We start from the raw sequence: 26927 nt of genomic DNA, 5'->3' as shown, positions 1-26927 counted from the left end.
CTGCGATTTAAAAGGAAATGCGTTGCGAGTATCACTGCTTGTCCTCGAGTTTGTCTTCAAGCCAAAGCTGTCTGAGACGTGTCAGAGATACAACGCGATGAGTGATAAGCTTTCCTCCATGTTTGTTTGATATGTGTGGCATCTGTCAGAGTGGGGTGCACTGATACATTGTTCCGTGGTGAACGCAGCACCGAAACACGCAATCTCCTGAAACAACGGAAAGAAAGACGTAGACACAGCAGAGGTAGTTTAATTTGTCATTTCACCACTCCACCATTTATGTCTCAATGAAAAACTACAGCAAAATCATCAGCCTGTCTCTCCACAGTCATATAACACGCCTGATCAGCATTGTTTCCAAGCACAGTATGACATGTGTCATAAAAAGAAAAACGGGGGCTGTGTTTCATTTGATTTCCAAGTAAGCAGCTAGTGGCAAAAAAACACCCACAAGATTTATTACAAACTGAAACTAGACTGCACCAAGCTTTCAAAATATGGGTTGTTTCATTAATTGAATTGTATATTTTTGGTCTTCCACATTTCTAGAATTAAAAAAAAAAATGTATGATGAATTTCCCAGGATGCTCATTTAAAAAGACAGGCAGATGAGTGAGAACAGGACTTTAGCATCAGGAGAAAAGCCTGACACTAAGTAGTACTATTAAAGTGTTTTAAGACAGAGACGGAAAGGAGAAGAGAGCTTAAAGTGCCCCGTCTTACTGTGCGCTAGACTGCCAGCAGTGTTGATGCAGGGAAGACATTTTTAATTAACACCCATGAGAGTCAAATCGAGGATGAGTGAACAGGAGGATGAGACACAGAGAAAAGCACAGAGGACTTAGAGAGAGGAGAAGGCAGAAGCAGCGAGAATGAGGAGTGAGGTGATTAAATTGAATAATTATCAGAGCCGAGGCTATATTAACTGGCTCACCTTTTTTTTTCTTGAAAATGACAAAGCAGAGAGAGAGAGAGAGAGAGACAGACAGTCAGACAGACACGCCTCCTTTACCTTTGCAAACCCCGTCTTGCTGTCGGTGATATAAGTCCAATCTTTGCCGGTCAAGCTGTGAGCCAGTTTGTACTTCCTGACAAACGCCCTGTTCTCAGCGCTGGTGCTGCCCTCCAGCCCTCTTGCACCCTGGGTAATAATGCCCCGCACCGTCTTAGGCACACCGAGGTCCGCCTGAAATACAGACACATATAATCATTATTGTCAGCTCAGTCTCCACCGTCTATTACGACAACTCTTCAGAGCAAGACGCTACTAGAAGAATACTATATTCATGAACTAGGTCGGTTAAAAAATACAAGCTAGTCAGTGACTCCTCCACCTCCTGGGGGGCTTCACTATCATTTGTCCAAACTCGTTGCCATTACAGAGGCTGAAGCAAATGTTATTGATTTGGATCTGTTCTTTTAGTATTTCAAGACTTATTACAGTTCTAGGAAAGTCTCCCTAATGAATGTGGAGAATAATGTGAATAAAAGTAGAACCAGTGACAATGGCAGGTTACATGTTACAAAACATTATCTTCCTGTAGTGGCACAATGCTGCTGAGGCAGTAAAATCAGCCCCTCCCTTAGCCCCTCTTCTCCAAATATAGTCTCTATTGTAATGGGCAAAGCAAGATCACTCAAAAGGACCAGGCACCTGGAGCCACTCCTCCCCAGCTATGGGCTGTGTCGGGTTGGGGAACCAGCCTGAGCGACTGGCCACCAGCCTGGCGGCCCCCATGGAGCCGTGGATGTCCCTCATGGACGACGCAGAGATCTGGGAGTCTGCTAGCAGCCCAGACAACATTCCTTGTAGCTCTGAGCAGGGCGCATCTGAACAGGGCAAAGAGAAGAAGAATACTTTGTTAGTGGGAGGCTCTTTCTACATTAGCAAACATGTAAACATTAGTAATGCTGGACAAAGCAGAGTTTGTGAAACCTTCCTCTGTTACCAGCAACGACAAAGTACAAAATAAGTCATAGTATCCACGTGTCGTTGAAAAGGATCATGTTTTTTGCATTAAAGGGGATGTTTTCTTGAGCTTTGAATGGTCTCTGCATGCAACTGCATTACCAAACTGTAATCAAATACAATTGACCTAAAAGTTAACTGGATGTTTACTGTGATGGATTTTTTTTTCATCTCAAGTCTGCGAAATGAAAACCTGAAATGAAATTAGAAGCTGCCAGGAAGGTAGGAAAACGGCCTGATGGAAGATAACAGGCCATACATGCTATTATTACCATCCTTTAAAGTCTATTGGATGTTCTATTCTCTTTAGCTACACGAGGCTGCTGCAATACCAGACAGTCAAAAACTCTTCAGGAATGATGTGACTGCAAGGTCAGGAAATATTGTCGCTGTTTGAGCTCATCTTGTGCGATCGTGACGTGAATCGTTAAAAACACTGCACTCCGCTGCTTTCCATCTACCCGTTCCATTACGTTTCCTTTCCGACGCTGCAAAGTTGATGCATAACTTTAACTGTGCGTCCGAGGGGGATTCTTCAAGGGGGAATTGAGTCAGAGAACTCCCAAATGGAAGAACAAAACGAACGCCTGCTGCAGATCAAAGGCTTACTGTTTATTATACTGACAAATGCATTTAAGTCTAACATGCATCAGAATGTGTTATTCCCATGAATAATGACCCAAAAAATAACAACAACAAAGGGAACACAACAAAGTGACCATTTCTATTTGAAAATGGAGTGGCTAAAAGAAAAAAAGATTACATTAAAGAAGAGAGAGAAAATGAGGAAGAGGGTTGAAGGGAGGAGGAAGAAGAAGTGGGATAAAAGGTGAGGAAGAGGAGTTAAAGGACAAAGAGGAGATAAAGAGAGAGGCAAAAGGTCAAATAGAAAGTGAATAGAGAGCTAAAGAGAGAGAGAGAGCTGATTGACAGTGAAGGGTGATGGTGATTGATGGTGACATTCTTCGGCTCTATGCTGAGATGAATGTTTAATGACGTGACGTCTGCAGACGCACCTCCCTACGGTAAACAATGAATCAACAATACAGTAAGAAGCTAGAGGCTAGATGAGCCCCCTCAAGCTCCACAAAAGACACCGCAACTGATTAGCCAGTAAAAAAAATTCTATTATTGTGTTCATTCTAAGTTCCTTTTTTTTTGTTTTGTTTGCATATATGTTTTTATAAGCAGCTGCACTCCAGCAGGGTTGTTGAATACAGGAGTGCAGTGGGAGTCGATGACAATATCATCTCTGGAGATCACAGGAGCAGAAATAGCTAGATATCACACACCAGTATAAGAGCCCTTAAAACTCGCTCTCTCACACACACACACACACACACACACACACACACACACACACACACACACACACACACACACACACACACACGCACCAGAGCATAGAAGTTGAACAGACAAGCCCTCTCACACAGGTTGAAACAGACTTTCACTGGTACAGGCTCTGATGTTTAGCCCACACATGAAGTGCGCACACACACACACACACACACACACACACACACACACACACACACACACACACACACACACACACACACACACACACAAAAACTGTGAAGTACACCATTGAGCGCTCTACCTCGCCGCACACGGCTGCACGCACACGTACAGCTCCACAAACTACATAAGCCTGGTGAGAAAAATGGTAAAGGTGCTAAAAATAAATGGTGGATGGGTGTTGCAGGGCTGAAATAAAATGAGATAAAGGAAGGAGCGAAGGCGGGATGGAGGAACGAGGAGTCGAAAGGCATATGGGAGGAGAAAATGAGAGACAGGGAGAGAAAAAGTGGGAATGGAAGCTGTCAGGGAAAGGCAATAGAAGGACAGAGGGGAAAGTAGAATGAGAGGGGAGAGAAAAACGGGGCGATGATAAAGAGGGACGGGTAGAGAAAAGGGAGGGGGAAAAAGTGGAGAGACATAAAAGTGTGATTTAAGTTAATGACATGTCACTGACTGACTGCTTTATGTCCGCCTTTATAGGCCTGTGTGGGGCATTATCACTTCCCCCTGGCAGTGTGTTCCGGTGTGTGCTTGTCAATATGTGCAGAGAAAGACACAAAAAAGACCAAACCGCATAGCTATTAGCGGGTGTGTTTGGTTATGAAGTTTCTCAGCTGGTTATAGACATATCTTACTGAGCAGTGTGCTGTCACTCCGCCGACCTCCAAAGAGACATAATCTGTCAGCGCTCTCGACAAAAAGGCAAAAGCGGTGTGAGACTGTCAAGATGCTGCATGTAAATAAAGCCAGCGCTCTCCTCTGGCCGGTGATTGATGGCAGACATTACAAAGCAGCAGAGATGGGCAATACACGAGGAACCAGGAACTCGCCAAAAGATGTGTTGAATGGGTTTCTCACTGCTGAGGGCATATGAGGGAAGTAGGGTGATATATAATGCAATCTCAGGTGTTAAAATAGGGTAGAAAAATAGGGCCATTGGCAGACAAGAACACTGGAAAGGTACCTGATGCATCCTGGTCTCTTTTGCCTGCTCTCTCTCCTATCATATACACACACACATACACACACACACACACACACACACACACACACACACACACACACACACACACACACACACACACACACACACACACACACACACACACACACACACACACACACAAGCAGTGTCGTATTGTTTTGGTGTGATTGTGATTTGTGGTGTTGCTGAAATAGCCCTCCTAGATAAGAGCATATGTCCCTTTCAATGGCCACTACGATGGCAAGGGAGAGAGGCTCTAACACAATAATGATACAGTGGAGCTGACACACACACACACACACACACACACACACACACACACACACACACAGAGAGACAGTCTAATTAAGTTTTATCTATTTATAGTATTGAGCTGATTATGCTGGTTGAAATCGTGTTTGTTTGCCAGGGCTGCAGATGAAAGCTGAGAGCCTGTTACTCTCTGATGCTATCACCCACACATCACACTCTAGTATTATTCTATTAGGAGTGAGTGTGTGTCTTTTCATGTGTGAGTGGGAAACAGAGAGGGAGGATATGTATATGAAAGACCAAGGGCGACGGCGTGAGTGCACACGAGAGTGAGCGTGTGTTGTGTGCATGTGAAACAAGGAGGGGAAAGCGTGGATAGAAGCGTTGGATGGATTGATGGATGGATAAATTACTGCATTCTTTATCATAAGATTATATAAGTGTGAGAGAGAGCGAGAGAAAAAAAGACACTTTCAGATTTGCTCGCTTGTTCTTTTCCAGGAAATTATTTTTCAGCGACCCACCTTCTGACCCGCTGTAAAAGCCAGTATATCAGGGCTACAAAGTTAGGCAGGACCCATGAGAAGAAAGAGGTCTGAGAAACTCTACAGAAGAAGACTCTCCATCTTTCTTACCCGTGATCTGACAGCCGTAAAGCTCGAAGCGCATTGCGATGCCGTTCTTCCACGTCTGAGGTTTGATTCGTACGAAGCGGGCCAGGACGGGCTGTGGGATCCGATTCAGGACCACCTCTGTGGCGTCGGTGTTGGCATGAAAAACCTACACAGAGAGAGGAAGAGACAGAATGAAACTACATGTATGGCTTGTTACCGTGTACAGGAAGGGCGGAGGGCAGAGTGAGCTACTATATGATGGGTTTTGTAGACATTAATGGTTCCTAGAGGATGTATCCTACTAGATTGGATGATCCCCATCCTGCTAGTGCCCCCAATGGGGTTTTACATTTATAAAATGTGTCTGCAACCATTGAATGGATTGTCATCAGAGTTGGTACTTCACCTCTACCTCTGAATGAATTGTAATAACCTTGGAAATCTCTTTACATTTGATCTAGCGCCACAATTTGCATTTGTCCATTACTTTTGGACAGACTATTATGAAATGAATACCTGCTAATGTAAAAATATTCCCATCAGCATCTGCCGTACTTGTTGTTTAGTGCCAATTAGCACATGATAGCCACTAAGGCTAAGTGGGGAAATATAACCTTTTTTTTTTAAAGAAAAAAACAGAAACAACATTTTGAGATGATATCAATCTGTCGGTAATGTTTGGAGCTGCAGTCACAATGTGTTAAACCTAGCTTAGCATAAACCATGCATATACGGAAATGTAACAACCACACTATCATGGACAACTCAAGTATAACTTGATGGTCAACAACTTCAACGGACAAACCTTCCTCTTCTGTGAGGAAACACATCGGATATATTGCTTCTGTTCACAAGGAAGACATGAGCACAAATGTTTTCTAATTCACTGACGCACACACACAGTCTGAGGGCATGCAGTGTGTAATAAATCAAGTGTGTAAGTATGTGGGAGAGCACCCTCTTCTCTCATCCACACACACACACACACACACACACACACACACACACACACACACACAGAGACAGGAAAACATCATCTTTACTCCTTCACGCACAGAGAGCAAAGAAAAACACGCTGTCGCCCCTCAATGAAACACACATTATACAGTCTCTTTCTCTCTCTCTCTCTCTCTCTCTCTCTCTCTCTCTCTCTCACACACACACACAAACACACACACACACACACACACACACACACACACACACACACACACACACACACACACACAAAGTCATTTCCTCTGAAAACACACAAATAGAGATAAAAAGGAAACTGAATGCAAGCACACATGGCCAGAAGCATCCTTTTTGTCTCTTGACACCAATACTTTATATCTCTATCTGGCATGACTCTCTCTCTCTCTCTCTCTCTCTCTCTCTCTCTCTCTCTCTCTCTCTCTCTCTCCCCCCCCCTCCCCCCCCCCCCCTCGTCTCAATTGGGCTCACCACAGGAAAACACATCTGGCTGCTCTTCTCCCCATCATGTCCTTTTCTGTCCTCCTTTCTTTCTTTCTTTCTTTCTTTTCAAAGCATATATACTGTATACTGCTGTTTAAGAAAAAACATTAATCCTGTTGTTTCATTAGAGAACCTTGAAGGCTGTTTCCCCCTCTGCGTCTCTAACACTCTTTCTATTACGTTACATCAGTGCTGAAAACACAACATTATTACAGTATTAGCAAGACTAGTAATCTACAGAGCCAAAAGCCAAAGGCCTCACTAAATTAATTGCTTGGCTATTAATTTATACTGGTTTGCTTTGTTTCTGGAGTGTGTGTTTCTCTGTCTTAATTCACTATTTTCTTCCTGTTCCCAATCCATTGACCAACAGGACCCGTCATGGCTGACCAAATATGGACCAAAAGGGATTTCTGACTTGAAAGAACAGGAGCCCGCTACTGGGCCAGCTGGAAATTGAAACCGTGACCCACAATGCAGTGAACTCATGCCCTTACAATGGCCTTAATACCAGAAACTGTGACCAGTTAAATGATGGAAAAATGCCTAAAGGCCCCAAAAGACTCAATGGGATTGTGGCAGCGGACTGTAATTACAGCTGTGTGTGTGTGTGTGTGTGTGTGTGTGTGTGTGTGTGTGTGTGTGTGTGTGTGTTTAGGATTGTCGGTGTGTAAAAGTGTAATTATAAAGTCTCACTCTGAGGAGTTGGGGGCTGCTGGGTGTTTTCTGATTTCCCTTGGCGCACACTGAAACTTTTCCTCAGCACATTCACACATACGTGTACAGTATGTCCTGTATGTGCTTGTATGTATATGCAGCCTACAGAAGCGTGTGCATGTGAGTCAGATTTTTGTGAACATATAACTTTGCTACTGTTTTTTCCAGCTGTATAAATCTGTGATGACGTGTGTGTGTGTGTGTGTGTGTGTGTGTGTGTGTGTGTGTGTGTGTGTGCAGCTAGCCATTTTAACAACTATCAGCTCTGCTCAGGGTCACCAAACAGAGCAGCTACTATATCACAGCTTCTGGTTGATGCAAACATTTCACCGCTTTACAATCTCAAACATTAAAGTAGCAGCATGAACGCGATAAGAAAATACCAATAATTGTATCTCGAGTTTGAACCTCCGTTTGGTTTTATCAACCCACGTCCCACGCTGAAGCGATAACGCACACAAAGTGTGATGTGTGTGACTTGCATGATAAACAACGAAAAAGTGAAAGGTGACCCAACCTGGACTCAGATTTACTCTCTTTTAATGTGCAGAATATTGCTTTCCCAGGTTGGCGTATGTCGTGATACAGTTGAACTGTGAAGTAGCAGCAAATAACCATCCAGACTCACAGCGTTGTAGCGGAAACGTAGTGCCCGACCTGATTCCCCCTCGGGTTAACACTGTTAGATCAGCCCCACCATGGTGAGAGTCATGTGCAGGGTGTAACTTTTTAAAAGGCAAATTAACCACACACACACACACACACACACACACACACACACACACACACACACACACACACACACACACACACACACACACACACAGCTCAGGGTTTTGCATGTGGAATGATGTTTCCACCAGTGAGATAAGGCAAGATGACAGCAGCGGCGAGCAGATGCTTAACTCTACACCTCTCCGTCTCTCTCTCTCCCTACACACTCTCACATAGGCCCAAACAAACAAGCAGAAATTCAAACCAACACTACAAAAGCCATTCAAAGCAACACAAATCTTCCCGATTCAGTACTTTCATCTCTCAGTGCCGGTCAAAGGTGACAGACATGGAGTGAATACCGTTTTCTTTCTTCATTTTCTCACACCGACTCTGCTGAATATCAATAGTGTGCGGGGCAGAAGGACACATATTGTGTAGCTGCTTCCTGTTTGTAGTCAAGAGGCGACCAACCTGACTCGTAAGTAAAGGACAGAAAAAGAGCATGAGGGGGAATATATTCACCTCATGGGGAAAGAAAAGAACAGGTGTGTGTGTGTGTGTGTGTGTGTGTGTGTGTGTGTGTGTGTGTGTGTGTGTGTGTGTGTGGCTGTGTCGTGAGCCTGCAGGGCCACATTCAGTCAGCCAGTGACGACCAGCGCAGACATGCTGAATTATTCAAATGCCCGCACTACGTGTGTGTTGTGTGTGGAGTTATAAAATAGTAAAACCCCCCTCCCCTCCACATCTCCTCCCATTTCATCACACATGTGAAATGTGTGTGTGTGTGTGAGACACTACCATCCACAAATCTCACAAACCAAATGACACACCTGGCTCCCTTATAATACCCCCCCGTCCCGTCCCTTACCTCTCTTTTTCTCTCAGCGTGTTTTTCTGCATTTGTCACAAACTCTTTCCTCTCTCTCTCCTTTGACCCCCCCCCCCCCCCCCCACTCCCTCCTGCCTTCCCCTCATCTTACCTCCCCCTCCCCGCCTCCCACTACTCTGTCATTTGATTTAATTTCCCCTCTCCTGACATCCTTGCAGGCTGTGTTGCCGAGACCTCTGATCTATCCAGAGGGATTTGTGGTCAACACCCTTGTCTGCTATTCTCATTATTCCTCCTCTCCTCCGTGCCTCCATTCATCCATCCATCCCTCCTTTCTTTGCTCTGTGGCTCCCCTGTGAACCCCCCCCCCCCCTTTGCCTCTTTCCTTCACTCACTTGCTCCCTCATGAACCTCGCTTTTCTCCCTCTGGTTTCAACCTCTCTTCCTCCCTCTGCACGGCTCACTTTCTCTTCTCTCTATCAGTCCAATGCTTGACTGGTTGACCTTTTGCTCATGTTTTCTTTCTTTCTGTCTTTCTTTCTAAATTTTCTTTCCAACTTCCCGACGCTTTCCTCTCACCACGATCCCTCTGCCTCCCTCTGATTCCACCCACGTTTCCCACCTCATCCCCCTCTCTCCATCCATCCTCCCTCCCACAGATTAAGGTGGGAATAAGAGGTTTTGGTCTTGGCCAACCTCCAGAGTTGTAATGGCCACGGACAGCTCTGCCCGCAGCAAAGCAGGGGGACTAAGTAATGACATTTGTACCATGTCGTGCTTAAATGTACCTCTATCAGCAGAAGGTCTCCAGAAGGAGGGTCAAAGCAAGACAACATCATTCCTCAACTCGAGACCTCCAGTCACAGAAAACTGCTGCTTTTCTCTTGTCATGTGCACAACCTCCCATAACCAGGCCCACGGCCCATGTTGTGCACTGAATCACAGAAAAGTTGAAGTTATTATCTTGTTTTCTCCCCCGTTTCTGTATAGTACAGTTCTCTCATAATCGTTGACATGAGTCATCGTCAAGATGGGAAATGAAAAAGGGCTTCTGCAAAGTAAAAACATGACCAGAGGAACACAGAAACACACATAAAAAAGAAAAGAAAACAGAAAATACAAATTGGCTAAGATTCATAACTAATCCTAGAGAAACTGGTTCTGCCATAATGACTTCTAATATACCCGTGTTCGCCTGGTATCCCCCCCATTGTGTCTCATACTTTCCCCTGCTTCTTTCCCCTCGTTCTCTGGTGCATATCTAGATTCAGTAGCTGTCATGTGTGAGCCTTCACAAATGCTGGATGAGTATTTCTTCTCCTTCTCTCCAAAAACGTCCTGCAAGTTAGCATATATTCCACATGCCCCATCTGGTTCACAACAGGCCTTGAATGACATGATCAAATACACTGCAGATCACACAAATCATCGTGATGTCGTGTGACGTGGGTTGGCTCCCGGAGTGTGTGCACGTCTGTGTGCACGTCTGTGTGCACGTCTGTGTGCACAGTGGCAGCTGCATGAACAGTTACACACAGACAGTGTGTAACGTCCATGTGGCTACCATTCATTTCTGTCCTCCTTTCAGGCCACAAATTCAATAATTCTTCCAGATTAACACACACACACACACACACACACACACACTAACACACAAATCTGCGCTGTAGCCAAGCGCAAAAAAGTCATTTGTGTGAGCAGCATAAACTTGCCTGTCTATGTCATGATGACTTTCTCAGGAACATATGGGGGGAGGGAGACCGAATGATGGCGTGTCAAGGGAGAGGAAAGAAAGAGGGATGGAAAAGAGTGCAAGGGTGGAAGGATGGGGTGAATGAAGATGTGAACGGAGTGAGTGTACAGACAAGGAGGGAGGCTTTGATGGATGACGCGTAGATTTGGAGAGAACTGGTGAAGGGGTGAGTGAATGAAAATGTCAGGCGAGAGATGGATGGATACATGAATAGCACACGTACAACAAGTTACCATCTTCTATACATTCCTTGGATTTAAAAGCCACTTTATTGTCAAATAAAGTAATGAATAAATCACAGTACGTGGCATTCATATACAATTAAGATACTTGACTCGCTTACGGCTGACCCCTGCACGAAATGATCCACGATCTACTCTCAATTATAAAAACAATTATTCTGCAAATAATGAAACGCTCTTTTTGGCCACTGACCACTGAGTTATTTATGTGTTTTTTAACATAAACTACAGACTCTTTCTGATGCCACAAAAACTGACAGTGGGATGGCAAAGCCATTGCTGATTGGCTGCCTGAGGTGAAGGCACATTAGGCCCCAAGATGCTGACAGCATCGTTTCATTTTCAGATAAATGACTATTGCTCTCTTTGTCTCTTTTTCAGCTCACTCTGCTCTATCTCTACTCTTTCCCTTTCAGGACAGAACACAGATACCAAATTGTAAGCATGTATGCGGCTATTCAAGTTTACTTATAGAAAGCCCAACATCACATATTCCAAATGTGCCTTAATGTGTCTGTCTTTAGACCTCCTTTTCAAAACGTTCAGTAAGAGCAGCAGAGGATGGATCCCTCTTCCACCATGGACAGACATGCAATAGGTGTTGTGTGTACAGATTAGAACAGCACAGTAAGATTACAGCGTGGACAATCAGGATGATGAAACAACCATTTATCTGGTTAATATCCCGATGAGATTATGATTATATAGAGTAATGGATCAAATGAAACGACTGACGACCCCGAGCTGAACCATTAGATTACAGCACCGACTGTTTCACCAGCAGATCTGATAAGGCGGGTTACCAGTTGGTCTGAGGTTGTGCATGTGTGTGTGTCTGTGTGTGTGTGTGTGTGTGTGTTTGTAAGAAAAGTGAGGACTATTCTACCAGAAGCTGCTGCTGCTGCTGATTTATCTAAAACCCTCCTCCTCTTCAAAGAATAACGCGGACACACACACATTGATATGCACATGCACAAACACACCCCTCTGTGTCTCCCATAGGCATTTAGCTCTCAGGCAGCTTTTGCAGGGTTATAGCGGGGAATCAAGGGGGATTATGGGTGGTGACACGAGCAGCTAACCTCAAAACATCATTATTAATCCATGTTTTGTATTGGAGCGTTATGGCCAGCAGAATATCGTTATTTGACTGAAAACGAAAGTGACCAATGACCAATGTCTGACTGATTGATAGATGTAGATTCAACACTTCATACTGCACCAATTAAACTAGCAAAAATTAAAAATGTTCAACTCGACTAAAAAATGTGATTTACAGTCACTTCCTTGTCCTCATCCCTTGATTGATTGATTTATTTCATACTCCAAAACTCCCTGTGTTTTATCCATCAATCATTTCTCTGGGAGTCGGCTACATCTATAAGCCTTATGGGATCTGCAGTCCACAGAACAACGCAGATGGTTACACTCAATCTTCCTTCTCGGAGCAGAAGAAGCTTTTGCACTGTACTGTATGTATGCATCTGTGTGGGAGTGTGTGTGTGTGTGTGCACGTATTAGCCGGTTTATAACACCAAGCTCGACGTGGCGTTAGACCGCAGGACAAACACATGTGACCGCTCCAGCAGTAGGGGAATAGCTGTGATGGAAAAAACAGCCACAACCACTGGAATGCTCCTGCTTTAATTGCAACCATTTTAAAGACCCTCTATAACGTCCACCGCCCCCCCCCCCTCCCGAAGCACACTCACTGATGATTCATCATGCTTTCACACCAGTGAGAGAAACAGCTTAGAAACCTGTCCAAACGGGTCGACATTAGGCAGAACTCCGACCAGTGAGTAACAGAAACCAGATGGGATGTGAAAAGCAGACTGTGCAGTCTACGGCGAGTGTGGCTGCATTCAGTGATGTAAGGTATCACTTGAGCTCGGAGAGATGTGTGCTGATTCTGGCTTGGCCATAAACCCTTAAATGAAGCCAACTGAGCGGCGGTGGAACCCACTCTAATTGCAGGCACCGGTTCAGTTTTTGGGCTTGTGGTCAAGTGCTGCTTCATATATTCCGTCTGATTTGAGTGTGTGTTTCCAGGCTTGCGTGTCTTCCACGCCCTGAATCATTTGCGTTTCATCCCATGGCAGAACTATGTGTGTCTGTGGGTGTGTTCATGGATCGTGCCTACCTTGTGATTCTTGCCATGTCTGTAGACCATCCAGTCCTCCCCATTGGTGCTGACCTCCAGCTTGAAGGTGGTGACATGGTAAGCCTTTTGAGTTTCCTTGGAAATGGCACCCTGGGTGGCGATGCCTGTAAGCACCTTCAACGTATGGAGGTCCACCTTTTGGAGGGAAGGAAAAAAACAGCATGAACAAAACATTAAAGTATAGGGACAAGTCGAGATCTAACAATGAAATTAATCCGAATTCTACAAACTTCCTGATCTAAATCCAACTCAACAACATTCAACTGGTTATAGATAGACAAAAACACACACATATACACCTGAACTTATCAGCATCCATCTCTCACCTTCACCCCTCCTCTCCTCCGTTCTCTCCCTCTCTCTCTGCCTCTCCCCTGGCGGATCGATAGTAATGATCTCATTTTAATTTCCTCCCATACAATAGCCATAATCACCTCTCCATCCTGACTGTGGATGCTGCGCTACGTGTCTGGCATACCGCAAGAAGTGTTGCATTATACATGGACAACAATGCTTTAAACTCCTTCCATTCAAGGTCCCTCAAGTAGGTAGACATTTGTTTTGCTCCACGGTGCCCACAGATGAGTAGAAGAAGCAGAACAATGCAGCACTTTGAGTCACAATCAAAAAAATAAAAATAGATTTCCATATTCTCTTAATATATGTGATATAAAGAAACAAGAAATGATATTGCAAGCACAATCTTTTAGTAGTTTTGTTGCCTAAAAAAGTTATTTCCCATGAAGATTTTTATTACACAGAAATTACTTTTCATAAAATATACGAATTTGATTAAGGATACGTTGATTAGTTACAGATACAGGAATGCAGCACACCTGCAGCTGCTTCTACTTTTTCAAAGCCCCCAGTTTACATGAGGTTTACACAACAAGAGAGGCTGCAGACAAAGAAGTGCCAGAATATAGAAACGTTTCTACTGTAGCCTGTTCTCCCCATCGGAGCTGTGGAAACCTGTAGATTAATCAGAACCTGTTGTCTGCGTGTGAGTGGGTGCTGTGCATCCCACCGGGGTAAAGTACAAAACACCGGGGGAGGTAAAATGCTGCGTTAGTTATCTGTCAGAGAGACAGGTGTTTTAGATGACTTCCAACACACACACACACACACACACACACACACACATGAGCCTGCACACTTAGGGACAGACAGAGATCCACCAAGACAACTAATCGATGGTCCGGAACCGAGGAGAGGTGAGGAGGGGTGAGGAGTAAGGGAAAGAAGCGAGAGAGGGAAAGAAGAGAAGAAGGTGAAGAATGAATGTGTGGGGAGAGAGAGAGAGAGAGAGAGAGAGGGAGGGAGAGAAAGAAAGAGATATGCTAAGTGAGCCTTCCCAGGAAAGGCTTCTCATCAATCACAGAGTTGTTAGAATAACGGAGCCACCAGGTCTCACATCATCAATCTGCACCACACCTCGCTGGACCAGCCCAGAGCAGAGGAGAAGAGAAATGAATCGCATCGCACTACATCAGAGAAAGTGCCCTTAAAAAGGAGATTTTAAAAACGACACGCGTGGCTGCCGTGCCAACATAGCAACACGCTCGGACCCGCGTGCACACGCTGGGTTATAAGAGACCAGGGCCTGCTGGATGCAAGAAGGAGAGGCATGTTGGCATTTTGTGACAGCTGCTCGTCAAGACAGGAGGTTGCACATGCACATATGCACAAACGCACACCTCTGCACACACACACATATATATGCAGGGGCCTTGCTCTCAGCTAGGTGTTAACGCAGTGGAACAGCTGAGAGCCTCTGTGGAACGCAGCGACCCCACCGCAACACCGGTGACCACAGAGAGACAGAAAGACAACACGAGGAGAGGCCTCGTTCCCAGACTAGAAATCAGGGGTCGTTTTCATGGGCGTGGGAGATTAAATGGGCTATCTGGAAAGAAAGGGATTCCATGAAATAAATATGGAGAGTCTTTCAAGCGAGTCATGTTTGAATTCTTTAACGTCAGCTAATTTGGAGAGTGAGCTGTCAGCTGCTGTTGAGGTGAAACAGGAAGGAAGTGTGAGACTGATGGGACCTTGGCCTCATGCTGCCTCTTGGCCGCGTTCCCTTCCTGTGTTTGCTGGCCCCGAGTTCGGCCTCAGTAGAGCTCCGACAATCAGAAATACCGCTGCTATTCCATCACTTTCTATTCTTGTCTGTGGTTGTGTCAACGTTCCTACGAATTAACAGATGAGCTGCTCTTCTGGTTAATTGTCTCTGAGTGAAAACTCACTGGTTTCTATACTGTTAAGTGTTGATCATTTCTTAGAAGCAGCTCATTTTGGGTTATCTAATCACAGGCTTTGGAGAGGAGGAAATTTGTTAGCTGCACAGAAAGCCAAATTCTTGGGAGGCTTTTTTTTTCTGTTGTGATTGTGCTGCAGGATTTGAGTCAGGAAAACTGAAAGTCAAGCAGCTGGCAACATGACCAGTTGGCACAAAGTATGAAAAATGATTTAGTCGATGATCTGCTCCTGGCTCTCTCAACTTGCTCTTGAAATTCTACGAAACAGAGAAGACTGCATCCGACATTTGGGTGCAGGAACTTGACTTAATGAAGGGAAACCATGCCTGAGATTACACCTGTGCATTGACAATGAGTAAAGCAGAAAACTTTGGAAGGCTACAGGAAGGTGACACCCAGCAAGATAATCTGTTGTTTATAGAAGGCGTCTCACAGAAGAGCGCCTTGCACGGCGGTTTGAATTCATTTCTGTCTGAGGGGGTGAGTGAACCTCACACTCCCTTTCCCCCCGCACTCAGAGAACCTCATAATTCACGCTTGGCTCAGGGACGGCGGGAAGTTGGCACCCTGATAAAATACGGGAAACAATGCCTTACCCTGGCATCTAGCTGCTAAACCTTGATATCACTGCACCTCCCTCGCTGCCTCTCCCACACATTCACATACGCTGACACAAATATAGCTGTGGCGGAGTTATTATGTGTGACATGTCAACACAAGAAAAAAAAAAGATGCTATTAACATAGGAGTGCAGTCTGTTTTTAGTACAGGCAAGAGTGAGCTTTTTCAAGAATTTGTGGAAAAAAAGAAGAAACCCCTCAAAACGGAAAGTTCAGTTCATGTCTAACAGATGAAGAGATCAGTTCAACATATACTCCATCCTTTAGTGCACTCCTTATTTTTAATATAAGATTGGTGTGGCCATAGCACATGATTGTAAGTGTCTTGGCTACCATGTCTCCATGGCAACCCTGTCAACGGACCCTTGAGGCCATCTATTGATAGCGTAGTTTTAAATGAAATGTCTGAGCGACCCCCGAGGCCTACTTGGTTCGCACCACAGCTTCAGGCTACTGAACTCGTACCTGTATGTACTCCCTGTTGCTGTCTTCATTGGGCGTCCACCCGTTGTCATGGTAATTGAGTCGGGCCTGTCGTGGCAGCCAATGTTCATCGTAGAAACTTGACGAAGCTGTGATCTGGTCATCGGTGATCTTTCCCGACTCCAAACCGAAGGCATTACTGCAGTGGAAAGCTATACAAGAGGAGGAGAGGGAGAGATTTACACCAATGTTTTAACATTTGTTAAATATTAATAATAAAAAACTATAAGTAAATAGTAAACGTATTAAGTAAATTAAACTTACTCTCACTGACTTCCTTGTGCGTCATGTTATATCGAGCTGAGAAACCGTCTTTAGCCACAGCCATGTCAGTGTGGAAGGACAGGGAGAGAATCCCAGTAGATGATTGGATCTCAGGGGGCACCCTGGTCCCACAGTATCGACCAATCAGAGGGCCCACTGTGGATCACACACAAGCATTGGATTAGGCTGTTGTTTCTATCCTAGCATAGTCTTTTTCTTTCTTCCATTATCTTCATCACTCCCTCCTCCCCTGACATCTGCTCATCACTCCACCCTCTCATGTCATCACCTTCCCTCCCTCCATCTATCACTGGACGTGGTGTGTGTGTGTGTATATGTACTGTATATATATATATGTGTGTGTATGTGTGTGTGTGTGTGTGTGTGTGTGTGTGTGTGTAAATGCAAGGATCTAAGTGATTCCACTACTGTCGTCTTCTCTAATACCACAACTTGTGTATGTCAACACAAACAGATGAGTATGATTTAGAGCCCCGGGCTGTGTGAGTGTTTGTATCCGTGTGTGTGTGTGTGTGTGTATATGGGTGGGAGCTCAGATAGTCGATTCATCCTGCTACTCCCTGAGTCTTCTCTCTCTCTCTCTCACACACACACACACACACACACACACACACACACACACATGTGGGATACTGTACACACACGAGGAGGCTTGTGGAGGAGGAAGAGGAAGAAAATAGCTGGCGATCGATCAGTGCTATTGATTTTTTTTCTTTCTTCCCCTTTAGAATTGGTGGGTATTTGAAATAGGGCTGTTGAGTACGGTAAGTGATGAGGAAAAAGGACAAAAGAGGAAGAGAATATCCAATCCATACCAGATTATTATTATAAATGACCTGTGTTTGCATAAAATTCTGGCGCCGTAAAATTGAATGCATATTTTGAAGAATTTAATATTTAATATTTCTAGCCAACAGGCAGAATGGTCTCATTTCTCTATCTGTGTTAATGAATTTAACTCCGGCAGCGTTAAACTTGACAGAAGGTAGGTTTGTCCCTTGCCTGACCCCTGTGAACAGATACAGTACTGTCTGTGGTAACACACACACAGACACGATGCTATAACATGGCTGGAAAAGAGTAACACACACACAGACACGATGCTATAACATGGCTGGAAAAGAGTGCAAGCATACATGGGAGCAAATTAAAAAAAACACAATTCAACACATATTAACCTTACAGGAAACAAACAAGGTCATGCTCTGTTTTCCTCCCCTCTCTTCCTGCTTGTTACCCTGCAAAGGTTGGATGGGATGTACATTTCCTTCCCTTTCAACCTTTCACACTTAATCCCTTCACTTTGTCCTTTCCTTTCATCATACTATCCTTCGTGAACATTCCCTCTGAGCATACGCCATTCATCCCCTCTTTCTCTGGCCTTTATTTATTTTACTTTCAACTTTGATTAAACTTTCTTGTATATCATTTAATCCCCTGAAAAGGAGTAAATATGTTGTGGCCTTTTCTAATTCTCCTTTAACCTTCTTTGTAAGTTTTTTCTCTCTTCGGGCTAATTTCATATTAATGGTCAAGTTGTTCATGAGAAGAAAAGCCCCATTGTTTGCTCTCCTTTGCTGAGAATGATGATTAATCTTGGCTGGCTATGTTCTAAATAGATTTGGGAAGTAAGTATCACATAGAAAAAATACAAATCAGAACTTAAACAGAAAAGTATAAAATACCACAGAAAAGTGAACATGAATCTTCACTTCCTCTTCCATTCCTGAACTCCCTTTAAATCCTCCCATGTCTCTTTTCTCCCAATGCTCTTCTGGCCTTCATTTATTCATCTCAACTCCTCCTTCGTTTGTTCCAGTCCTCCCAGCAAGTGGAGGACCTTTCCCTGCCCTTCCACTGCTCTTCTTCTTTTCTCTACCTCTTTCAAGATCTTAGTGCCTTACGTTCATCCTTCTAAACTCTTCCAGTCCTTCCAGGAGCTACACCAGAAATACACCGTTCTTCCTCTCACCTCCCCTCTTCCCTCTTCGCTTCTATTTTATTTTCCCCTTGAACGTTTGTTTCTCCACAGTAGGTGCCAAAATCCTGCCTGTAAGCTTGGCTTTCATCTACCAACGCATAGCTACTAAAATAGTTGCTATTCCACCTCAGTCAATAATGATGTAGGCAGGGCAGAACACACACCAGTGTAACGTGTATCTGTATATCTACTGGTGAAATGGCTCATTAAACACCTCCATCCAGATAATCATCAACATAAACAGCATGATCATCACGTTCCAACGTCTCACCTCCCGGGAGCCCGTCCCACACTTCCAGCCAGTCGTACTTGCAGTCCCCCTCGCCGCCCGGCAGGGGGTCGTTCTCCAGGTCAAAGGTGAGGAAGGTGAGGGTCACATCCATGCTGGGAGGGACGATGATGATGAAGGAGCACTCCAGGTTGTGCGGGTATTTGTCGGGGAAGCCCGGGGACTCAATGAGACCCGAAGGACTGGTGAAGTTACGGGAACAGTCTGAACCTAAGATGAAGACACAGACACAAAAATGCATATTAAGCAACACAGAAAACATAAATATTTATAGCGGTTTGACACCATGTGATTACACTTCAAACTAATGATATTATCCAGCGCAGGCACTCAGAGGTGCTGTTTGTTCGAGGAAGGCGCTCCAATCTGAATACCTGCCTGACAATTTCATCACTCCCCGTATAGCTGTTTAAGCTTTAATGACTAGATAGAAGTCTGGCTGTGCCAGATCTGACTTCACATTACTTCAAATTTCGAGCACAATTAGGTCTTAATTTGTGTGCTGAGGAATATGGATGTGATTCTTGTGGGTAGAAATCAAAGCCAAGAGTGATCTAACATCAAAATGGCCATGGAGGGAATATGATTAATTGATATGCAGCTGATTCAGGTGTAGTAGCTGCAAAGATCTGGATGTCCATTACAGAGAGAAACGCATTCCCTACCAGCAACCTGGGAAAACGCAGATGCAAACTCTAAAAAAAGACACCGCTCTTTAACGGAGAGATCGAGGAATTCAAGTGAGACCGAAGGAAACAAATAAAGATAGAGGAAGAGAAGAAGAAAAGCAGTGGGATATCAAATTGATCTAGGAGAGAGGGATGGCAATAGAGGGAAAAAGATGTAAACAGGAAAAAAAGGAGCGAGAAAGGCAGATGTAGAATCTGTTGACAGCATCATGGTTGGGTGGTCTAACAGTTATGAGAAGCTTTAGATATCATCGTACGTGCACACACACAAATGTGCACACGGTGATCTGGGGGTAATCTGGGGCTCTTTATTTCTGAATGACTGTAATACCACATCTATTAATACCCCCACATGCCTACAAACACACACACACACACTTGCAGAGTGGATGCGGTTGCACCAACTGGACCATTATTCCAGTCTGCCCAGCCATGTATGACCAAACACCCAGACACTGTCTAAGCCTCTTAGAGTAACCCATTTCTCTCCAGTCTGTTTGAGTGTCTGACATTGTGCTTGCGTGCTTGCATGAGTAAATGGAGAGAAAGTAAGAACACATTAAGAGCGTGTGTGTGTGTGTGTGTGTGTGTACTGTGGCATGCAAAGCGCATTTGAACACGTGTGAGTGTTTCCATGTAGATTTAGATGTTAGAGAGTTTTTAACAATTTGTCTACAATAGCAGGTTTCAGTTCCATTTTTCATCTCTGGTGTGAATTGTCTTGTGACGTTTGTATGTATTGGGCTTTGAGTGCTATCGATAATGAAATTGACATATATATATATATTCCTTTATGTAATCAGGAATATGGATATATGACCAACATACATGACCCTCGCTGGCTATTTCTATACTTATTCTTAATGCTTGTTGTTGGTGCCACTGACTCCAGCAGGGCCTCCAACCCAGCACAGACCATGTCCAGCAACAGCAGCTCCCCCTCTTGCCAGGAGCAGAGCTTCACCTCGCTACTCCGCTGGCCCCCACCGGGAGCCAACACTGACACCACGCTGCTGGAGGAAAGGGAGGCACGGGAGACCTAGAACCAGGACTGCACGGGGCATACTGTCAGACCCTGCTGCAGGAAAATTAGAGGTTTTCTAAAGGGACCAAAAAAAACAACAGGAAGGTTCCTCTTGGTAGCTTCGATTTCAAATCTCGCTGTTCCTGCAGGGCAGCTGTCTTGTTGATTTATGCCAAAATCTGTCATTTTCATGACTTATGTGACGAAGAAATTGTGAATATTTATTTTTTTAGTGCGCCAGATATTGTCTGTTTGTCCCACTTTCAAGGCTGATTTGCTTGTTATTGTGACCTTCTCCCTCCTGCAATGATCTCAGATACAAGCAAACACACACTGTCTCTCACAGGGTTGCCCTCGTGTCTGGCCCCCCTGCGGAGTCGGTGGCTGGAGAGCGTCGGTCTGCGAGCCTACGAGCATGTGTGTGCGTGAGTGTGTGTGTGTGTGTGAGTGAACGCCTGGCCAGCTCTGTTGCCGGCAGCCATTTTTCCCTCCTTATTACTTCATGCTCATGAACATTGCCAAAACACTTGTGCCCTCCTTTCTCCTGTCTCTCTCCAGTCTGTCCCCTCTCCTCATTCTCTCTCAGTATCACCTTCTCTCTTCCCATTTGTAGTTTTAAAGTATAGTCAAACCCCCAAAGTACTGTATTTAATTTTTTTCTAATAACATTCAAAACTGCTCGTAGCCTCCACTGTACTAAATCTATGCACATCTTGCGGTTTTCTTTGACTTCTCTCTTCACTCATTTCTCCTTCCTCTTTTTAAATTGTGCATCTCCCATTCCTCTTCTTTTCTTTTCAGATGATTCTTACTCTGTCCTCTCCTACTGGTGTTCCTTTTTTATTGTTATCCAATACATCTTTTCATCTTCCACAGCTCCGTCGTGACCTTCCCTCCCACTGTCTCATTTCCTATTCTTTCCTCCTCACTTCCCAGCTGTTTGAACTGGATGAGTGTGAATGAAGCACGTGTTTCACTATGGGGTAAGGTTATGTGTATTTGTTGCTGGGTAGATCTGCCTGTGGTGTTTATGGCTCACTGATTTCAGGGAGACAGGACACGGTCTGTCAGTGTGTGTGTGTGTGTGTGTGTGTGTGTGTGTGTGTGTGTGTGTGTGGTACGCTAACATGCTGGCGTCTACGTTCATTCGAAATGTATTTCCTAGCAATGGGTTATTAGTTGGATCAAACCCACAATTATTACCTCCTTCCCTCCAGCGCAGAGGTGATTTAACATACGCACAATGACACACACACCACAGGGCCACACACAGTTCATCAGTTGCAAAACCACAGCTTGGGTTTTCCATATGTTTGGTCATATTCCACCTCATCGTCAATTAATGCTGGAACTCCTCTAGCATTACATTACAGCCTCCATCATTAAACCACAGCAGGGATTTCTCCTCCACAATAATCTACCAATTCAACCAAATTAGTGCTGACATATGAAATCAAACTGTCACAAGAAAACCCACCCCTTCAGATATTGCAATGCAATTTGCTAAAAGCTCCTAAAAACCTTACTTTGAGCGTGTGAATCAGTGAAATATGTTTTATCCAGCAGAAACAGCTACAAAATGAATCTGGCAAATTATTCCCATGATAAAATCTCGGGTCGGGTCGGGAACATCCCATAAACAGCGATGTAAGCAAAGCCAGCATAAGAACAGATCTTTCAATGGGTCACAATATGCTGCACTGCAGACCACAGAAACCATCACTTTTCTATTTCAGGTTTAGGTTTATTGTGCATTTTGAAGGACATCATACCTCTGCCGTTTATTACATTAGCCTGACCAGCGAGCACCTTGTGTTTTTCACTGGGTCAGATCTGGATCCACTTTCCCCAATGAAAGCCAGAGGACGAAGGAGAGAGCAATCTGATTGGTTAGACACATGTGTAATTAACTGGCACGATGTGTGGATGGAGAGAGGCACAGAGGAAGCGCCTGGAGGTATTTGGCAGAACGTAAACAACAGCAGTTATTGGAAGGATTGTCACGATAACTTACACATTACACTGTGTGTGTGTGTGTGTGTGTGTGTGTGTGTGTGTGTGTGTGTGTGTGCGTGAGAGTGTGTGTGTTTGTGTTACTCACAGAAATCTGTTCACACGGATCCACCATGTGGACTCACTTCTCATTTAGGTCAAAAGCTGGTCCCGCAAGGTAAACCATTAATATTTATGATAGTGGAGATTTGTTTTTTGGTTAAGGTTGGGTGTGTACGGGGTGGGCTTAGGAATGCAGCCGTTGTAGTTTTAGGAAGATTTGTTAGAGTCTTTTCAAAATGTTAGGTTTTAACAAAGATGCATGTGTTTGGGAAGTACTGAGCATATCATGGAGAAATGAGACTCAGATGAACTGCACCAGTTTGCACCATTGAGAGTTTGCAAACGGATGTTTTGATAAAGCTTTGCTTCCATTTACTTCAATTTATTAGGATTTTTCTCTGTTCTTTGATTCTTCGGTCGCCATGGAGGCATGCAGAAAACCCTTTTCTTTGAATAATTGAAATCCAAATGGTAATTTGTGGGTGAAATATTTCTTTATGGTTAGAATAAGCATCCAGGGAATTAATGTAAGTCAATGAAATGTCCTCATAAGTGATAAAGATAGTTAAAGTGCGTCTGTGAGTGAGTTACCATTTGCGTGCAGACGTGCAAGTTGCCCTGCATTTGTGAGTAACCATTCAGCCTGCATCAGTGCGTGTGTGTGTGTGTGTGTGTGTGTGTGTGTGTGTGTGTGTGTGTGTGTGTGTGTGTCTGTCTGGAGAGTTCTGGGTCACAATAACAGCTGGGGGCACACTGCCGAGATGGTGAATGTTGATTGGTCGCCACGTTCTGGTGGCTGTGTTCTTATTGGCTGCAATTTTACTACAGTATCCATAGAGACAGAGCTGTAAACAAAAACAAGTGTGGCATGTGTTTTTGTGTTTGTCCAAACCCTTCATTTTGATGACTGTTACTATGTACTCACGAGTCTTTGTTTATGTGTATGTTTGCATAAATGCCTCTCCTTACATTTACAGGCTGGTTTTGTACTGTCTCACATGTATGCTTTTGTGTTTGAGGTGATTGTTTTCCATGGGAGATGTGTGTTTCTTTATGTATGTATGCGTGTACGTTTCCAGACTGTTAATCTTTGTGCAGTCCAGTAATTAGGACACCAAGAGAGCGGGGGTTCAATCTCCTCCAACATGCACGCAACAACACACGCAAACCTCCTCATTACTCGAAAACATAGACCCCAGTAACAGTAAGGGGTTGTGGCAGAGCCCCCCAAATCCCCCACCCCCACCCCCACACTGTTGTATTTTCTACAAATGTCTTTGATGTTCAAAATAAAACATCTATTATTGACAAATGACAAATTAAATAAAGAGCTGTAGTTATGCAGTTTGAAAAAAAAACAATTGTTTTAATTTCAAAGAAGACAAATCAGAAAGAGTAGAAGCATCTTCTCTTTAAGTGCTTCCATTCTCTTTTTCCTCCTCCCCATATTCTGTGCCTCTAGAGGCCGTGGATATACCAGCAAGGAGTCACTTTCTGACTTCCATTTCGGTTAACCAGAGAAGAATGTGCAGGGGTAGCACAGATAGATACATATTTAGACCGTCCACCATGAGCCTGAACAGTATGTATACCACACATACACCCTGACACACACGAAATCTAGTCACCCACATAACCAGACGTTCTGCTGCACCTTGCAGCATAACAAGATCTTGTTAGCAGAATGGCAACAGCTTGAATGTTTCAAATGGCTCCATTATTACTGCCAGAGAAGTCTGGGCAGAGAAATACACACATTAATGCAAAACACACACACAGAGTTACACAAACAGACACAAAGTAAAGGAAGGTCACTACATTTTAATGTACAATTTATCAATAGGAGCGGCTGTCCCCTAACCAAGTAATTTCAAGACTAAACCTAACCCAGCCATCTTTAAGACTAAACCTAACCCAGCCATCTTTAAGACTAAACCTAACCCAGCCATCTTTAAGACTAAACCTAACCCAGTCATCTTTAAGACTAAACCTAACCCAGTCATCTTTAAGACTAAACCTAACCCAGTTATCTTTAAGACTAAACCTAACCCAGTCATCTTTAAGACTAAACCTAATCCAGTCATCTTTAAGACTAAACCTAACCCAGTCATCTTTAAGACTAAACATAACCCAGCCATCTTTAAGACTAAACCTAATCCAGTCATCTTTAAGACTAAACCTAACCCAGTCATCTTTAAGACTAAACCTAACCCAGTCATCTTTAAGACTAAACCTAACCCAGTCATCTTTAAGACTAAACATAACCCAGTCATCTTTAAGACTAAACCTAACCCAGTCATCTTTAAGACTAAACCTAACCCAGTCATCTTTAAGACTAAACCTAACCCAGTCATCTTTAAGACTAAACCTAACAAAGTCATCTTTAAGACTAAACCTAACCCAGTCATCTTTAAGACTAAACCTAACCCAGTCATCTTTAAGACTAAACCTAACCCAGTTATCTTTAAGACTAAACCTAACCCAGTCATCTTTAAGACTAAACCTAATCCAGTCATCTTTAAGACTAAACCTAACCCAGTCATCTTTAAGACTAAACATAACCCAGCCATCTTTAAGACTAAACCTAATCCAGTCATCTTTAAGACTAAACCTAACCCAGTCATCTTTAAGACTAAACCTAACCCAGTCATCTTTAAGACTAAACCTAACCCAGTCATCTTTAAGACTAAACATAACCCAGTCATCTTTAAGACTAAACCTAACCCAGTCATCTTTAAGACTAAACCTAACCCAGTCATCTTTAAGACTAAACCTAACCCAGTCATCTTTAAGACTAAACCTAACCCAGTCATCTTTAAGACTAAACCTAACCCAGTCATCTTTAAGACTAAACCTAACCCAGTCATCTTTAAGACTAAACCTAACCCAGCCATCTTTAAGACTAAACCTAACCCAGCCATCTTTAAGACTAAACCTAACCCAGTCATCTTTAAGACTAAACCTAACCCAGCCATCTTTAAGACTAAACCTAACCCAGCCATCTTTAAGACTAAACCTAACCCAGCCATCTTTAAGACTAAACCTAACCCAGTCATCTTTAAGACTAAACCTAACCCAGCCATCTTTAAGACTAAACCTAACCCAGCCATCTTTAAGACTAAACCTAACCCAGTCATCTTTAAGACTAAACCTAACCCAGCCATCTTTAAGACTAAACCTAACCTAACACTGAACAAAGTGTTATCATTCCCCACAATATTCATATTTCAACAGAAATCCGTGATGTTTGTGGAAGGCCATAATCATGTCAGCAGAGGCATTATGCAGATGGATTCATTAGTACATAATTGTAGCCTATACTTCTATAGGCTATTTCCTTGTTTTAATCTTTTCTTTGAAAAAAATACTTAAAAATGAATGAGACTTCATCTAAATGCTTCCCATGAAACCGCCGTAACATTTGTGTTTCCAGTGTTTTTGCTATGTTCGAGAGTGTCGTCTTCTAAAATCAATTAACTGATTCACAGATCCCTCTCTGTCTCTCTGTCCTCCTCTCCCGAGGGTGCTAGGGTGTGAACACTGACACCCTTGTTGTTTTCAAGTCCATCAGGTGGACTGTGTCAGGCACAAAAACACACACACACACGAGAAATCCCAACAGGCTGGTGCCAGCAAGTGAGAAACATTGACGACTGCACGTGTTGTGTTAGTAACCTCAGCCCTCTGTGTGTGTGTGTGTGTGTGTGTGTGTGTGTGTGTGTGTGTGTGTGTGTGTGTGTGCGTCTCAGGGGAACAGGGCTCAGGACTCAATTAAGCGGGCATGTGTGGAATGCTTTCAGGGGGAACGGGACAAGATGGCTGTGGGGCCGACACTATGCGCCCCTCTGTCTCACTCGCCCTTGATCTCAATTGGTCTCACTTGGGCTGACCCATGGCAGCGTGAAGGGGAGCCATATACACACACAAAGTGCCATGAAGGGGAGAGATGTCTCGCCTGGACAGTCTAAAGGGCTCTCGAGGGTCCTCTGCTGTGTCTCTCATCTCTTTCTCCCTGT

General features: G+C 44.0%; 1 protein-coding gene across 3 annotated transcripts in view; it reads right to left on the bottom strand.

The window, feature by feature from the left end:
- LOC311021669 (neuropilin-2-like) overlaps nucleotides 1-26927 on the bottom strand; it is an 87377-nt gene that overhangs the window by 34164 nt on the left and 26286 nt on the right. For all 3 annotated transcript variants that reach the window (XM_084022374.1, XM_084022375.1, XM_084022376.1), the window contains exons 4-10: nucleotides 19126-19353; nucleotides 16853-17008; nucleotides 16571-16740; nucleotides 13204-13359; nucleotides 5366-5510; nucleotides 1655-1830; nucleotides 1013-1186 (exon numbers count right to left, since the gene is read on the bottom strand). In XM_084022374.1, coding sequence (XP_083878500.1) covers nucleotides 1013-1186; nucleotides 1655-1830; nucleotides 5366-5510; nucleotides 13204-13359; nucleotides 16571-16740; nucleotides 16853-17008; nucleotides 19126-19353 — 1205 coding nt within the window. The remainder of the gene's footprint in view (nucleotides 1-1012; nucleotides 1187-1654; nucleotides 1831-5365; nucleotides 5511-13203; nucleotides 13360-16570; nucleotides 16741-16852; nucleotides 17009-19125; nucleotides 19354-26927) is intronic.

The sequence above is a fragment of the Eutrigla gurnardus genome (genome assembly GCF_963514095.1).
Source record: "Eutrigla gurnardus genome assembly, chromosome: 12".
Taxonomy (NCBI): Eukaryota; Metazoa; Chordata; class Actinopteri; order Perciformes; family Triglidae; genus Eutrigla; species Eutrigla gurnardus.
The sequence above is the reverse complement of the archived record's forward strand: the minus strand, read 5'-3'. Positions and strand labels throughout refer to the sequence as shown.